The sequence below is a fragment of the Sphaerodactylus townsendi genome, linkage group LG02 (assembly GCF_021028975.2).
Source record: "Sphaerodactylus townsendi isolate TG3544 linkage group LG02, MPM_Stown_v2.3, whole genome shotgun sequence".
Lineage (NCBI taxonomy): Eukaryota > Metazoa > Chordata > Lepidosauria > Squamata > Sphaerodactylidae > Sphaerodactylus > Sphaerodactylus townsendi.
In genome coordinates this window covers 94,208,296-94,223,955 of record NC_059426.1, presented here as the reverse complement: position 1 = coordinate 94,223,955, position 15,660 = coordinate 94,208,296, and the positions used below count along the sequence as shown (strand labels likewise).

The 15,660-nt window shown below is 42.6% G+C and overlaps 1 protein-coding gene across 4 annotated transcripts in view; it reads left to right on the top strand.

The window, feature by feature from the left end:
- HIPK3 (homeodomain interacting protein kinase 3) overlaps positions 1-15,660 on the top strand; it is a 115,422-nt gene that overhangs the window by 46,940 nt on the left and 52,822 nt on the right. For all 4 annotated transcript variants that reach the window (XR_007243473.1, XM_048483694.1, XM_048483695.1 and 1 more), the window contains exon 2: positions 1-977. This exon is cut by the window's left edge and continues 125 nt beyond it. Coding sequence is in view for 3 of the 4 variants with exons in the window: in XM_048483694.1 (XP_048339651.1) it covers positions 1-977 (977 nt within the window). In the remaining variant the exon portion in view is untranslated. The remainder of the gene's footprint in view (positions 978-15,660) is intronic.

The following is a 15,660-nucleotide window of genomic DNA, read 5'->3' as shown; positions in this document are numbered from 1 at the left end:
CGGATCTATGTGAATGGTAAACATTTTGGAATTGCTCCGACTCCCAGCAGGGTTGGTGCTTATTTGCAGGCACCAAACCTATTTGACAGACCTCAGAAAGAGACTTTTTTGCTGCAGACAAGTGGTGTGGCTTTAAAAAACATTGCAGGTGCTACAAATACATTAGCAGTGGGGGCACAGCAACCTCAAGTGGAAGCACCTTGGACAGGAACACAGGAAAGTGGATTGAACACCTTGGACCGCCCCCAGCGATGTGGACTGAAGCGTAAAAGTGAAGAATTGGAAAATCAGAGCGGCACAATGCAGATTGTTGATGAACTGCCTGTATTGCCTGCAATGCTGCAAACCAGCTTGGGGAACCCAATGACCATTGTGACAACTACTGCAGCTTCAAAACAAAGTGGTACTAATGGTGATGGTGATTATCAGTTAGTCCATCATGAGGTGTTATGCTCTGTGAAAAATACTTATGAAGTTCTTGATTTCCTTGGCCGAGGGACTTTTGGACAAGTTGTAAAGTGCTGGAAAAGAGGAACAAATGAAATAGTGGCAGTCAAAATTCTGAAGAACCATCCATCTTACGCACGGCAAGGACAAATTGAAGTGAGCATATTAGCTAGACTGAGCACTGAGAATGCTGATGAGTTTAACTTTGTGAGAGCATATGAGTGCTTTCAGCACCGCAGCCACACCTGCTTAGTTTTTGAAATGCTGGAACAGAATTTGTATGATTTTCTGAAACAAAACAAGTTTAGCCCTCTTCAGTTGAAAGTAATCCGGCCTATTTTGCAACAAGTGGCCACTGCACTGAAAAAACTAAAAAGTCTTGGTTTAATACACGCTGACCTCAAACCAGAAAACATTATGTTGGTAGATCCTGCCCGGCAGCCATATAGGGTTAAGGTCATTGACTTTGGGTCTGCCAGCCATGTATCAAAGACTGTCTGCTCAACATATTTGCAGTCTCGGTACTACAGGTAGGTACACATGTATTTGGGTGTTTAGTATTGGCTTTTGATTGGTATATTTCTAAAATGTCAAACATCCACTTTTCTGGCAATTAAATGTTTCTTGTTGTAGAATGGCATGTTCTTGTAAAGTGGGATTACATGTTTTCAATGCAGCAATATTATTCATTTGTCCCAATGCATTGTAAATGTGCCTAAATTGATACATCTACTCTGAACTGAAGTACATTTATGTTTTATTGATTGGTTTATACTTTCTAGAGTCAGCTAAGCGTGTTTTGCCAGTATTCCCTATTCAGACAGAAGATGTGAATGTGGGGAAGGTCATATAAATACTCTGGAACATATTTTGTTGTGGGCTATTGGGACAATCTCAGGCAGAAATATTTAGGACAACCTTTTTCCTATAAATCTTATCTTTGCTCACAAAGTTTAATTCAGTGGCTGCCATCTGACAAAGATAAGATAATTGCATTATTCGTAGCTAAATTTTTGTGAGTAGTAATTGTAAAAGGGGATAATTTGGAGGATCATATCAGTGCGATATTGCTTGTGGCCTTTTGGCTATTTAACCAATATCATTTATAAATACTTTCTTTGGATTCTAATAAGATATGTTATGCCTCCTTTTTATCAATATTCGTTTTAAAAAATAGTGTGGCTATCTTAAAGATTCCCACAATCATTTGACGAGAGAGAGCTTGTGGAGGGAGAGCTTCCTTTCCTCTCCTGTACCTAAAAATCTTCTACTGAGAGTCAGAAGCATAATAGGGGCTGCCCTGAAGAGGGGAATTGGTGATGGCTTTCTTTCTGGACAGCCCGTGTTCCAAGGTGACGTTTGTTCATAAATGTGCTCTGACCTTCACAGAGGAATTTGGGGGGCTTCAGGCAACTACTGAGGAAGGAGAAAGGAAATGATCTGTTTACATGAGCCTTTCCTCCTCATGTTACCTTAGGATCACACCTACAGTCTGTGAAAGGGTTGTATGTTCTTCAGCCCTGGCAATAATGTCTAAGACAATATCAATAGCCTGGTTATTAAATATTTATATCCCACTCCCCTCTGGGGTTCCAAAGCAGTTTACAAGATTTTCCTCTTCTCCATTTTATCCTTAAAACAACCCTGTAGATTATGCTAAACGAATAACCGGCCAAGGTCACTGAGCAACCCATTCCTTCATGGAAGAATGGTGATTTGAACCTGGGTCTCCAGATCCTAATCTAACTTACTGTTACACCATGCTTGCTGTCATTAGCCTGTTATCACAGTGTTGGCAAATCCATGTGTATCATAAACGTGTGGGTATATTTAGACAAGTCACCCATGTTGAGTGACTTGGCTATTGCCTAACAGATTAAGCAAAATGTATGATTTCTACAGAAATTCAGCCATATATGAGCCATTATTATGTCTGCCTCTTTCTTCAAAGCATTTTTTTTGCCATACATTTAAGTTTAAGCTTTTTTTAAAGTGGTTTTGCAGCTCTACTTTTGCAGTGGTATATTTCATATAAAACTGAATTGTTTCTTTAAGATGCTAAGCGTCATACTTTGTGTTATGTTTGGTATGTGTGGGTTGTATAAAGCAGAGCGCGTGTGTGTGTTCGTTCCTGCGCAAAGCTAAATAACTTCAGGTGTAGGAAAAATTAATAAAAATATGTGAGACAGCTGTGTTGTTTATTCTGCTATCCAACAGCAGCCTGCACTAGGAAATGTTCAAATATAAAAGACGGTTTATATTTTGCCAGTTCCAGGCACTCCTAGAAGTAAAGATATCAGCACAAGAGGTGCCTGTTGGTCAATAGCAGCTACCCGCTGATGCATACTATCCATAGATACCTTTGAACCTGGCGGAAGTTTTCGCTGGTATCTGCTTTCTGAAGAGCCTTACACCTAGTTAGCAGGGTATTCATTTTTGTTGTTGAAACATAATGTAGGAACAGCCGCTTTTCCTTTGCCTGTTCACTATCCAGGCATCCATCCTGGAATGTGCTTGAAATATACTTGAATCTTGCTCTGTTTTGGTGAAACTTTTCTTTCCATTCCAATCATTAGCTGGTTATGCTTTGCATAGAGAAGGAGTTATGCTGAAGTTAGGAAAGAAAAAAGCGTGTGTAGATGACTCACCAAGTGAGCTTGAACTTCCATGGTCTGTGCATTAAAGGTTCACGTGCTTGTAAGTGCATTATTGCTTTTGTAAAGCATCATTCATAATTCTTTTCTGAGTATATGTAGCATAGAGGGAGATAGATTTTCTGTAACCATTATTGATCTTGCAAGTTACTCAACTTATTCTTAAGAACTGGGTGATATGAGAACCAGAAGTGAATTAAAAGCATACGTTTTCCCATTTTTGTGCTTAAAATATACTTATGTGTAACTCTAATATTTAAGAATGCATATGTATTTTTTCCATTTAGCAACTATTAAGTATGTACATTGGATTTTACTGAAGGTGTAACTGTAGATAGAAATTCGATTCTTGTGTTATGTTTGCATACTACCTGATTTGCTGCCTATGAACCTGTAAGGAGGAGGTAGATTCAGAAATATGTTATTGGTAGTCCTGGTAGTGTTGACACAGAAAAGGGTATAGAGGCATCTGCTGAAATTCCACTTCTAAAGCAGAGGAAGTCTGCTCTGGGAGAGCACCATGATACCTACGTTTGCTACTTCAAGCTTCTTGAAGAAAAAGCAGAACATAGATTTCAAAGAGAGACATCTCTCATATCCATGCTGTTATGTGCAGATCAAAATGTGGGGTGTCTGTTTGTACACAACATCTCTCTGAAGAGAATCAAAACAGCTTTCAACAGTAAAGAATGCAATATGAGTGAACATACAAACAAAACCATGAACTAAATCTTGAGAGCTGGTTATGGATTTAGTGATTCCATCCCTTGAAGGTACAGAACAGCAGAAGGGGCAACAGCCTTTTGACCACAGCCAAGAAGGCAACCACAAAATGTATTATTTTGAGTGGTTCCCCACTCCTCCACCAAAGTCTTGTGTCTTCAAAAACAGATTATGGTTTGGTCAGTGGCGGCGGGGGGAATCCATTCAGTAACATAAACCAAGGGGTAGGCCCCCAAAAGAGGGTAGTTCATGTCAACACCTCTCTTCCAACAAGTATATGGTAAGTTAGCCAGTGGAAGTGTGTTCCAAGCTACAGCACCTTACCTCTAGCTGGCTATTTCTGAAGGCAGGTAACATTTAGTTTTGTAAAATCATTTTTGCCTACCCATGTTTGCAGATTGTGGTACTGACAAAATGATTTTGCTGTGAATGAAAGTCTGTTCTTTTGTTGTAAATGTAGCCAGCAGGAGTGAGGTATATGTCTACGTCAAGGATCGTATTTGGAGGAAATATACAAAGTCGTTGAGGCCATTTGAACATGGAAGAAGTTCATGAACTTGCTGATTTGCTTTCAGACTTGCTTCTCTGAAGACAGAGATATGTGATCTATTGAAACTGTCCTGATATGTGATCTATTGGAACTGTTTGTCTTAAGATGTATCTTTTATATATGTTTATCTGGCAGCATTTCACAAGTTATCTGAAGTTCTGAAATATTAGAATAAAACATTTAGGAGCCAGAATTAGATTTCTGTCCACAAGTCCTTTCTCTGTCAAATAATATCAACATGTTTAGATGCTTAGATACTTGACTGGTCATAAATATTCCATCATGTTCAAGCTTAACTGTTATTTGTGGATCAAAATAATAGGTAAAACTTGGATGCTATATTCAAAATTATGCTTGATGAATAAATTGACAGTTCAGTGCACTTGGTGTTGAAGTTATAGTTTAAAACATGTTGTTATTATGAATTACTGCCCAGGGAATGTTTAGCTATAAAGGTGAACAACAATGTCAAGGCAAAATTAATAAAGATAGGTGTGTTTTAATAGTTCTATGTTGTAATGAACATTCATATTTTAATACCATATCTATAAATATATTTTGATATGTTCTATATATAGCCTTACCAATGCAAAGCTGCCACCTTTTCATAGGTCACATGTTAGTATGGTTTAACTTTCTTTTTTTAATGAATGTTTCCTATACCACTTGATAATGATTGTTCCTCTTGGTATGCATGATGTTATAAGATAAATTATTTGAGTTTTAGAAGTGAAAATAAGTATTTTTTTGATAACCATGCTTTCTCATTGATGAAAAAAAGCAATGCATGATGAGAACAAGATTCCTCTGTAAACAACTTGAGCTGGAACTGAGCCTCAGATGTTATTCTATCACTTTGAACTGTGCATCACTGAATGTTGTGGGGGATATCTTAAAATAGTCAGGGGGTGGTGGCCAGAAACTGTTGACTACTATAGATGGTGAGGCTCTTTTGCTGGTGCAGTGAAATAAGCCAGAAGTACATGCTGCTAAGTGCATTCATTTGCTCAAGGTCAGCGTGCTCAAAAGTCAGCTGCTATGCTTGTGAGCACAGTTACTGTCAGAAATGAAGCAGCAGTTATTACATGAATAAAGCCACCGTGTTAAGATAATGGGTTGCACTTCAGCACAGACCATACAAGAATTTTTCAGGGTTTTTTTCTTTTTTTAATTCCAATACTGAAAACACAGTCTGGCTTTGTTGTTCGGCTGGCTGGTGTAGATGTAAACAAACTGTGAATAGTAATTGCTAATATGTTGCAGCTGGTATTTACTTTAGTACTGGCTGTTGAACTTTCTCAAGCAGGCCATTTGAATTGACATCTTTTTAATTTACCATTATGATATAAAACCTCATAAGACGCATGCACGCACCCTCTCACATACACATGCATCTGAACTTAGTGAGCTGATTTTAATATATTTGGAAACTTTGTAGTTAGTAAATATGGAACATAGATTAATTTTTGGATTAACTAGTAAAATTTATATTCTTCCTTTCCATCTAAATTTGGTATTCTGTTAATCAACAACAATACAACAATACAATAATTTTTATTAGGCATAAGTTAAAAGTTGTTTACAGCATGACCATGAACCATTGAATGGGATGGTAACAAATTGACAAAATAGCAATGAATTATCAGATGGAAATGGAAATTAAATCTTCTATGAAATATTATAAAAATAACAAAAACATGATAATTACAATATGATAAATGAATGAACTTCATATATATGGATTTACAGTACTAAAAATATAACTATATATTAAAAGGCCCATAGTTATATCTCTTGTAAACAAAGTGCAGATACCTGTAAAAGAAACTTCGCAACTTCTTCAAGAATCTCAGCAGTACTACTATTGAAGAAAAAAAGCCAATTTAGATGCTACTGTGACCCTGGATTTGTCAGCGGATATGCTGCAAAGCAAGGGGCTTCTAGCTTCTTTGTAGTTTGGTCAATCAAATAAAATATGGCTGATTGATTCCAGCTGATTTGGGCAAAGATCACAGCCTCTATCCTGGAGCAGAAATAAAGCGGCCAAGGGCAATAGCTGATGGGAAGACCTTGCCCTAGTTGGGATCTATCTCTGTCTGGGCACTGTCAGAAGATTGAGATACTTGGTTAAATTCCTTTGAATAAGAGGGACATTGTGATTTAATGGGGAATATGACTTTCTGTCTTATCAGCAATAACTGATATTCCTTGTTTTTAGAGTGTGAAACATCTCATTAGATGGCAGCATATATCAGGCTTCAAGGGACAGACCCAGCTATTGGACTTTTGTGTTGACACATTGCCACTATTCAGAAGGCAATAGTTCCGGTAGCAGAGAGAACATTAAAGTGTTCTCGATAGTGTTGAAACAGAGCCTGAGCCAAAATTTGAAAGTAATAAGCCACACTCTGGTTTCTAAGAAACTCACACCAGCTTCTAGGCAGAGTACGGCATAGGGAACACAAGGCAGAACATCTGTTTTTCAGGCATTGTGGAATTGAGCTACATCCATCAGGACTCTGGTGTTACTGGACAGAGAGTTCCATCTGGTTGAGGACAGTCAAATATGCTTAGGGCCAGAAATCACCAGTAAGTTGGAACTAGATGACTGTAACACTCTCTGAGGTGGTCCTAAATATATAATGGTTCCAGATCGTTAAGGTTTTAAAGGTTAAAACCAGCCCCTTGAACCTAATCCAGAATTCAATCTAGAGGCAGTGCAGCTGGTAGAGCACCAGTCTTATATGGGCTTTGTATGGTGTTTCTGTCAAGACCTGCGCAGCCACATTTTGGACCAGTTGTAGCTTCTGGAGTAATCTTGAGGATAGCTCTGTATAAAGTGAGTTGCAGTAGTCTAACCTAGAGGTGACAGTTGCATGGATCACTGTGACTAAGTCAGTATGAATCATCAAGGGGTCAGTTGCGGGGCCTGTCAAAGGTGGAAAAATGCCGACTTGGTTGTCTGTGTGAGGTGAGCCTCTGAAGAAAGGGAGGTGTCCAGAATCACTCCCAGGCTCTTGATGGAAGAAGCTGGCTCCAGCTGAACTCCGTCCAAAGTGGGAAGCTGAACTCCTGGACCTAAGCTCCCCACTCCAAGCCCCCCACAACTCAGCCACAGGATCTCTGACTTTACTGGGTTCAGTTTCAAGAGGCTCTGCTTTAACCATCTCACCATGGCCTCCAGACAACTGGCCAAATTTTCCGGGATCATTTCTGGCTGGCCATCTACTAATAGATATAGCTGGGTGATGTCAGCATACTGGTGACAACTCAGCCTGAAACTCCTGACTAATTGGGTTAGGGGGCATATATAGATGTTAAAGAGCATTGGGGAGAGAATCAACTTATGCAATTTATCCCTGAAATCTGCCTCCATCCCTGAAGACTGGAAGATGGCCAATGTCACACCAATCTTTAAGAAAGGATCTAGGGGGGACCTGGGAAATTACGGGCCAGTCAGTTTGACATCTGTTCCTGGTAAATTAGTAGAATCTATCATTAAAGATAAAATTATTAAACATGTCGAAAAGCAAGACCTGCTGAGAAAGAGTCAGCATGGCTTTTGCAGAGGCAAATCCTGTCTTACAAACTTACTAGAGTTCTTTGAGGGTGTAAACAGGCATGTGGACAGGGGTGAACCGGTGGACATTGTCTACTTGGATTTCCAAAAGGCTTTTGACAAAGTTCCTCACCAGAGACTGTTGAGAAAACTCAGCAATGAAGGAATAAGAGGGGAAGTCCTCCTATGGATTAAAAACTGGTTGAGAAACAGGAAACAAAGAGTGGGTGTAAATGGGAAGTTCTCACAATGGAGAGATGTCGGGAGTGGTGTCCCCCAAGGATCCGTTTTGGGACCAGTGCTCTTTAACCTATTCATAAATGACCTGGAAGTAGGGTAGGGGTGGGTAAGCGTGGTGGCCAAGTTTGCAGATGATACCAAATTATGTAGGGTGGTGGTGAGAACCACAAAGGATTGCGAAGAGCTCCAAGCGGACCTTGATAAATTAGGTGAGTGGGCTCAGAAATGGCAAATGCAGGTCAATGTAGCAAAATGTAAAGTGATGCACATAGGGGCAAAAAATCCAAACTTCACATACACGCTACAGGGGTCAGTGCTATCAGTCACAGACCAGGAAAGGGATTTGGGCGTCTTAGTTGATAGTTCCATGGGAATGTCAACTCAATGCATGGCAGCTGTAAAAAAAGGCAAACTCTATGCTGGGGATAATTAGGAAAGGAATTGATAATAAAACTGCAAAGATTGTCATGCCCTTATATAAAGCAGTGGTGCGACCGCACTTGGAGTACTGTGTCCAGTTCTGGTCGCCGCATCTCAAAAAGGATATTGAGGAGATAGAAAAAGTGCAGAGAAGGGCAACAAGGATTATTGAGGGACTGGAGCAACTTCCCTATGAGGAGAGGCTGCAGCATTTGGGACTCTTTAGTTTGGAGAGGAGACTGCTGAGGGGGGGATATGATTGAAGTCTATAAAATTATGCATGGGGTAGAAAATGTTGACAGAGAGAAATGTTTCTCTCTTTCTCACAATACTAGAACCAGGGGGCATACATTGAAAATGCTAGGGGGAAGAATTAGGACTAATAAAAGGAAACACTTCTTCACGCAACGTGTGATTGGTGTTTGGAATATGCTGCCACAGGAGGTGGTGATGGCCACTAACCTGGATAGCTTTAAAAGGGGCTTGGACAGATTTATGGAGGAGAAGTCGATTTATGGCTACCAATCTTGATCCTCCTTGATCTGAGATTGCAAATGCCTTAACAGACCAGGTGATCAGGAGCAATAGCCGCAGAAGGCCATTGCGTTCACATCCTACATGTGAGCTCCCAAAGGCACCTGGTGGGCCACTGTGAGTAGCAGAGTGCTGGACTAGATGGACTTTGGTCTGATCCAGCTGGCTTGTTCTTATGTTCTTATTCCACATATCAAAGAGTAATATGTGGGAATCCTCTCCCCTGGGGCCACCCTCAGTCTCTGGCTTTGAAGGAATGAGGTCAGTTATAGGAAAATCTCAGGAAGTACCAGTAATGAGTATCCCTGTAGTGTACAGAAGTCCTTTGCCTCAGAATGCTGGAGTCATTTGCAAGGAAATGTTCCAATATGACTTCAGTTATGATTAGAAATTTGGCAGACTGTCTAGCTTAATTCAAACAGTTGATCTATGTGTCTTCTCCAGAGTAAATTAGCTGTAGATTGGATCCTTATAAGTTCAATGAAAGCTGATAGTTGGGGAATCCAACTTTATATCAGAAGCAGGGTTCTTACACTGTTTAAAATATTTTTACAATACCTCTTCAATACCTACTAAGATGGTTCACAAAATGAAACAAGATAAAATAATAAAAGCATAAATTCCTCAACCCTACCATTAAAAACCAGCCAGTAAAAGCCCAGAACATTTGGTAGCATTAAATAATGCTCCTAACAATCCCCAGGTTTGAAACAGTTAAACTCCCTAATCAACTCCCATGTTCTTTTCAAGTGATGTTTATACTATGTGAACTTTCTTGCTTTTTCTGGGAACAGCTGCTCTTCTCTAGTTGGCAAGAGCAATTGATCCCAGAGTAAGCATGGTTGGCTGCTGTTGCTGTCTATTGTACAGCTCTTGTAATAGGATGAGCCCTGAATGTATTTGCTTACCCTGCAGTCTGTTTTAGTTTTTTCTATATGAATGGTTGTTCTCTGACCTGTACTGTTTTATTATGTCCAATTTATTCTGTGAAGGGGCTTATAACAACATAGAAGATAGAAACAAGTGGAAATTTTGTGTTTTAAAATATCAAGCTTAAATGTTGCATGCTAATTGCTTACCTCTGAGGAGAAAAGGATTATCCAAATACTTAAAAGTTCTGAAATATGATTCAAGGGCTGTATACCCATGGGCACTCCTCCCAGGTGGAATACAATGTGTGTCCCTGCTCTTATTTTGGAGATTCCCAAATAAAGCAGGCTTCGTGGGACACACAGGCTTTCTTTTTTTGTCGGAGCAAACAAAAAGCCTTCCTTTTATTGTTGTTGTTGTTGTTGTTATTTATTGCATTTAATAGACTGCACTATCCCTGAAGGGCTCAGGGCGGTGTACAGTAAAACCAATAACAGTCAATAAGCAATTTTGTTCCATCTTTGAATGTAAATAGTGCTATGGCTAAGGTCAGATGCTATGTGTGACAGCTACTTGCAGCAGATCAGGGGTTGTGGGTGTAGCTTAGTAACACCTTCAAAATGGTGGCACTGAGTTCTGTTTTTCACCGTTCTTTTATTATTATTATTATTATTATTATTATTATTATTATTATTATTATTATTATTATTATTATTACAGCTAAGAAAAAACAAATTAAATAATTCCAATTAAAACAATAAATACAAAAAAAAACAGTAGCAGCAACAACCCATCCATAATTAATTAAATGGATGATGTCCGGTGCTAAACCCCTGGAGGAGACTGGCAGATGTTCAGATAAGCAGATAGCACATAGGGCAACAGAGAGGGGCAGACTCAGCGGCCAGCCCCCCCCCCCAAAACCAGTGGAACAGCTTGGTTTTACAGGCCCTGCGGAACTCCCCAAGGTCCTGCAAGGCCCTAACAGCTGGAGGAAGAGCGTTCCACCAGGCAGGGCCCAGGGCTGCAAATCAGAAAAGTAACACAATCAAGAAACCAACAAAAAGCTTGTGTAAACAGCCTTTCATCTGATGTGTGAAGCCAGCAAGACTAGCTCAAGAGGCTTGTCGTGAGAGAGTTCTGATCTGAGGTACACTGTAAGAGTAAGGCATGCAGAGCAGGTTCTACATATTGACTCCTCGATTGGCTCTGTCACTAACAACAGCCCCTTAATCATAGCTAGGTTGAGCTTCAGTTTATCAGTTTTGCTCCAGTAAATTGTTACCTCCATACACCTGTCTGTGGTCTACTGTCTCACCTGATTCAGCTGGAAAGAATATAGTTGGGTGTCGATTGTACATCCATTAACTTCACATCTCTTGGCAGCTTCTTCCAGTTCTGTCATACAGATGTTAAATGGCAAGTGCTGTAGTTTGCACAGCAGTCTTTCCTCTTTCTCCTCCTGCAACCTAAGTGCCAGTACAAGTTTACTCTCTAATGCAGGTTTCCAAGCATGTTCAGAATCTTAAATGAGACCAGAATAAAAACTATGATTTTTGGAGTTCCTGTCAGCAAGTGACTCTCCAAACCTTTATTGCAGAAAACTGGAAAGTTAGGGAGAGACCTTCAATTTAGCCAGCTCATCAACTACTGTTTCCCCTTCTCCCTGCCTTGCAGATTGGGAAGTGTAGGAAGGAAAAAGAAGGTGGCACAAAAATGGGCAACGTCAAGAACCAAGAACCTTTTCTGAACCAATGTGTGAATTTTACCATTTGTGATATAAATTTCATTTAAATCAAGATTGTAGTTTATGTTTGTTGATTTGTGCTTCTGGTCTCCAAAGTTATGTAATGTGTTTTAAAATGATTGATGAATAGTTAGATTTTACTTAATTAGTCCTGAGATGTGTGTATTGAATATTCGTTGAAGCAGGTTTTATACTGGATTGGCAAAGCAATTTTATAATAAACTATTCTAATAGGCACAGAGAAAACAGCTTGATAAAGTTCTCAAAATGATGACATGACAGTATCTCGTAACAGTGGAATCCAGCTATCAATAGTGTGTTAATCCGGCTAAATGGTGAGCTTTCTCTCATATTGTAGTCACATGAGTAAAATAGTAGCTTGTAAAATTGGTCTTTCAACATGTAAATGGCGTTTTCAACTATTTAAATATACGGCAAATAAACTCTCTGCCAAATCTAAATATTAAAAATATACTTTTCTTTTTCATATCATTTTGTAGTTAATATTTAGCCAAATGACAGTTCAAAGATGCACAGAATCTTTGTTTCCTTCGGTTCCTGGCAGTTGTTGGCTTCTGATGGGAAGTGCAACAATAGAACTGATTGCTGGGTTTTTATGTTTCAGTAGATCAAAAATGGCATCTTCATAAGAACATGCAGTCATTGAAACATGGCAGGAGTTTGTTTCTGATTGCAAGTCCAACAGAATGTTTCCAGTAGACAAACAATCTGTTTCTGAATTCTAGAAACATTAAAAAAACACAAATGTGGTTTGAAATTAACAGTCTTCCAAAAATACTTTCTACTGGATGTTGGGAGACCGTCTTGCTTGGGATTTCATCACCTTCTCTCAAGGAGGCAGGGACAATTTCCGTTGGCCACGCCCACTAGCCTTGCTGACGTCGTCAAGCCCCAGTATCTTCCTGCCTTGAACAGGGAGTGCAGGCTTTTTTGTAGGCTCTTCAAAAAGAGAGAGAGAGAGAGAGAGAGAGAGAGAGAGAGAGAGAGAGAAAGAAAGAAAGAAAGAAAGAAAGAGGATTTGTGTGTGTTTGTGCTTTACCTTTCCTCGTGTTACCAAATTTACCTCACATCCTCCTCCCCCGTTCCCTCTGTGGTCTGTGAGGAGAGTTGAGGAGAAGAGAAAGAGCGGGAGTCCTTCCCGCCAACGGATCGTCATGGTGTCGGCGCCATTTTCCCCACCACGAGAGCGCTTCGTGCGCTCGATTGCGGAGAGCACCAGGGCGGCGGCAAGAACGGGCGGACCCTCCTCGCACAGCCGGAGGGCTGGGAGAGAGGTAGAGGTTACGGGGGCCCAGCGCAGCCGGCGGCTTGGCCAGTGGTCCCCTCCAGAGACGACGCCCGCACCCGTGGCGTTCGGCGCTCCTCCTCGGCCGGGCCGTTCGTCGACGCCGCAGCCGTTAGGAGGGCCGAGAGTCAGGCGCGGCAGCGCAGGCCGCCTCTGAGGCTGGCGGATCGGCGGGAGGAGGCTGGCCGGCCTCCGGCAGCGGCCCTCTGCTTGCTGGAGCGCTAGCAGCATCGGCGCTGGCGCGCAGGCAAGACCCCAGAGGGGAGGTGACTTTGGGCCCTGTTGTTAACCGGCGGGGGAGCAGAATGGGCCAACTTCACTCCAGATCGTTTACTTTCCCTCATGAGAGAGTCGATCAGGGAGGGAGGTGGGGCATTATTGAAGCCCCCTTCCCACTTCCAGGCACCCATCTTCCAGGCACAGGGGGCAGATCCTAGGTCCCCTAGGAGGGCTACCAGAGACAGGCTGTGGCGGGGAATCTTCCCCAGCTCTGACTGGAGAGTGTTCTGAGGCAGAGGTAGACCTGGACTCTGATCATTTTTCAGAACCAGAATCACCCCAGACAGAGGCTTCTGAGCAGTCCCATAGGCTATTTAAGTCCAAGGATGTTTCCTTTCTATTATCCAAGACAATTTCTGCAGATGCAGAGGACCCCAATGATGCTAGTAAGGCAAAGCCCATCAAGGGCTGTCCCAAGGGGTTGGCGGCTCTTCTGCGCAAGGATGAGGAATCCCAGAAATATTTCCCACTCCCAGAGCTCTTTGGGCGGAAGTTCAGGAAGGAGTGGAGTGGGCCCGGCAAAAAACAAGGGTTCCCCCTGTTTTCAAGAAGCTCTATCTTACACCAGACCACCTCACGTCACTCACTAGGACCCCATTGGTGGATGGGCCCGTCTCAGCCCTGCATTCAGGGGGCTTAGTATATAGAGATGGTGAGGGTTCAATTAAGGACCCCTTAGAGAAAAATGGACCACCTACTCCTTCAAGAGTCCATGAGGGAACCGCGGCTATGTCGGCCAAGATTTTGGCCCCTCGTACGGTAGCCAGAGCAGCCATAGTCTGGCTTCAGCTTTTGCTGGCACGCATTCCCCCTGAAGATCAGGGTCTCAGGGAGGGCGGAGCGAGTGTTAATGGCCACTTCCTTCCTAGCCGGCTTAGCGCTGGGCGCCTTCCTTAATTAGTCACGCACTATGGCTACTGCTTCGGTGGTGCGCCCGTCTTATTTGGCGTAAGCCGTGGCAGGCTGATGTTTTATCAAAGTCAGTGGTTTCTAGCTTCAACTTTCAGGCGGGCATACTTTTTGGCACAGAATTAGACCGTATTTTTAGTAGACACAAAAGATCACAAAGTCAATGCCACGCTCGGTGCGTGCAGATAAGCCCAGATTCACGCCAAGACAGCCCTTTCGATCCTATCGTCCTCCCCGTTTCAGTAGGGAGGGAGAAGGCAACCTTGGCAAAGTCAGTCGATCATTCCGCAAGAGACAGGACTTCAGGTCCCAGGGTAAACCCAACAAGGGTTTCCGTCCCGAGTCGGGCGGTAACAAGGCCTGACTACCAAGACATCCCCATAGGGGGAAGTCTTTTGGCCTTCAGCCACAGGTGGTGGCTAGGAGATCGCGTGGACGCCTGGGTCAGGGAGGTCGTCTCAGTAGGGTACTCTTCGTTAGAATTCAAGCTTTGGCCAAGGAGCCGTTTCATTCCCTCCCCATCAGCTCCAACCCTATCAAGGCTTCCCAGTTGAGATTAGCAGTCCAGCACCTTTTGGTCATCCATGCCATTCAGCCGGTCCCAGAACACCAGCGGTTCAGAGGGACTTATTCTCCATTTTTCACAGTACCCAAGAAGAACAGGGATACCAGGGCCATCTTGAATTTGAAAAGGGTCAACAGACACCTCAGGCGGTTCAAATTTCGAATGGAAACTCTCCGGCTCTCCACAGTGGAAGCAATCCAACGCCGGAGATTTCTTAATCTCCTTGGACTTGTCCGAGGCGTGCTTACATGTGCCAATCCACCCAGCCCACCAACAGTACCTCAGGTTTGCCATAGGCCACGACCATTTTCAATTCGTTGCCCTCCCCTTTGGGTTAGCTACAGCCCCTCGGGTGTTCACAAAGGTTTTAGTGGCCCCCTAGCCCTTCTCAGGAGTCAGGGCATTCACTTACACCCATTACCCTGGACGACATCTTGATTCGATCAAGGTCGGAAGCTTTGGCGAGACAAGATGTCCTCCAGGTACAACAAACTCTTTCCGATCACGGGTTCATGATCAATCAGGAAAAGAGCTCCACGATCCCATCCCGATCAATGGAGCACCTAGGTGCGTGGATAAACACCTCCACCTGCACGCTATCGGTGCCAGGCGACAAAGCTCGGAAGATTCGTCAGGCAGTTCTGCAGACCTTGAGACGCAACAGCAGCAATCTTCTCCAGCTGGTGAGTCTACTGGGCCTCCTACTTTCCACGATGGACATGATACAGGGGGGGCAGGGCCCATGCCAGGCCCTTACAGGGTCTGCTCCGTCCTTTCGCCACCCAGATAATCCTCAGGTTGGACAGGCAGATCCGCCTTCCCTCGGCAGTCAGGATCAGTTTGAAGTGGTGGTTGCT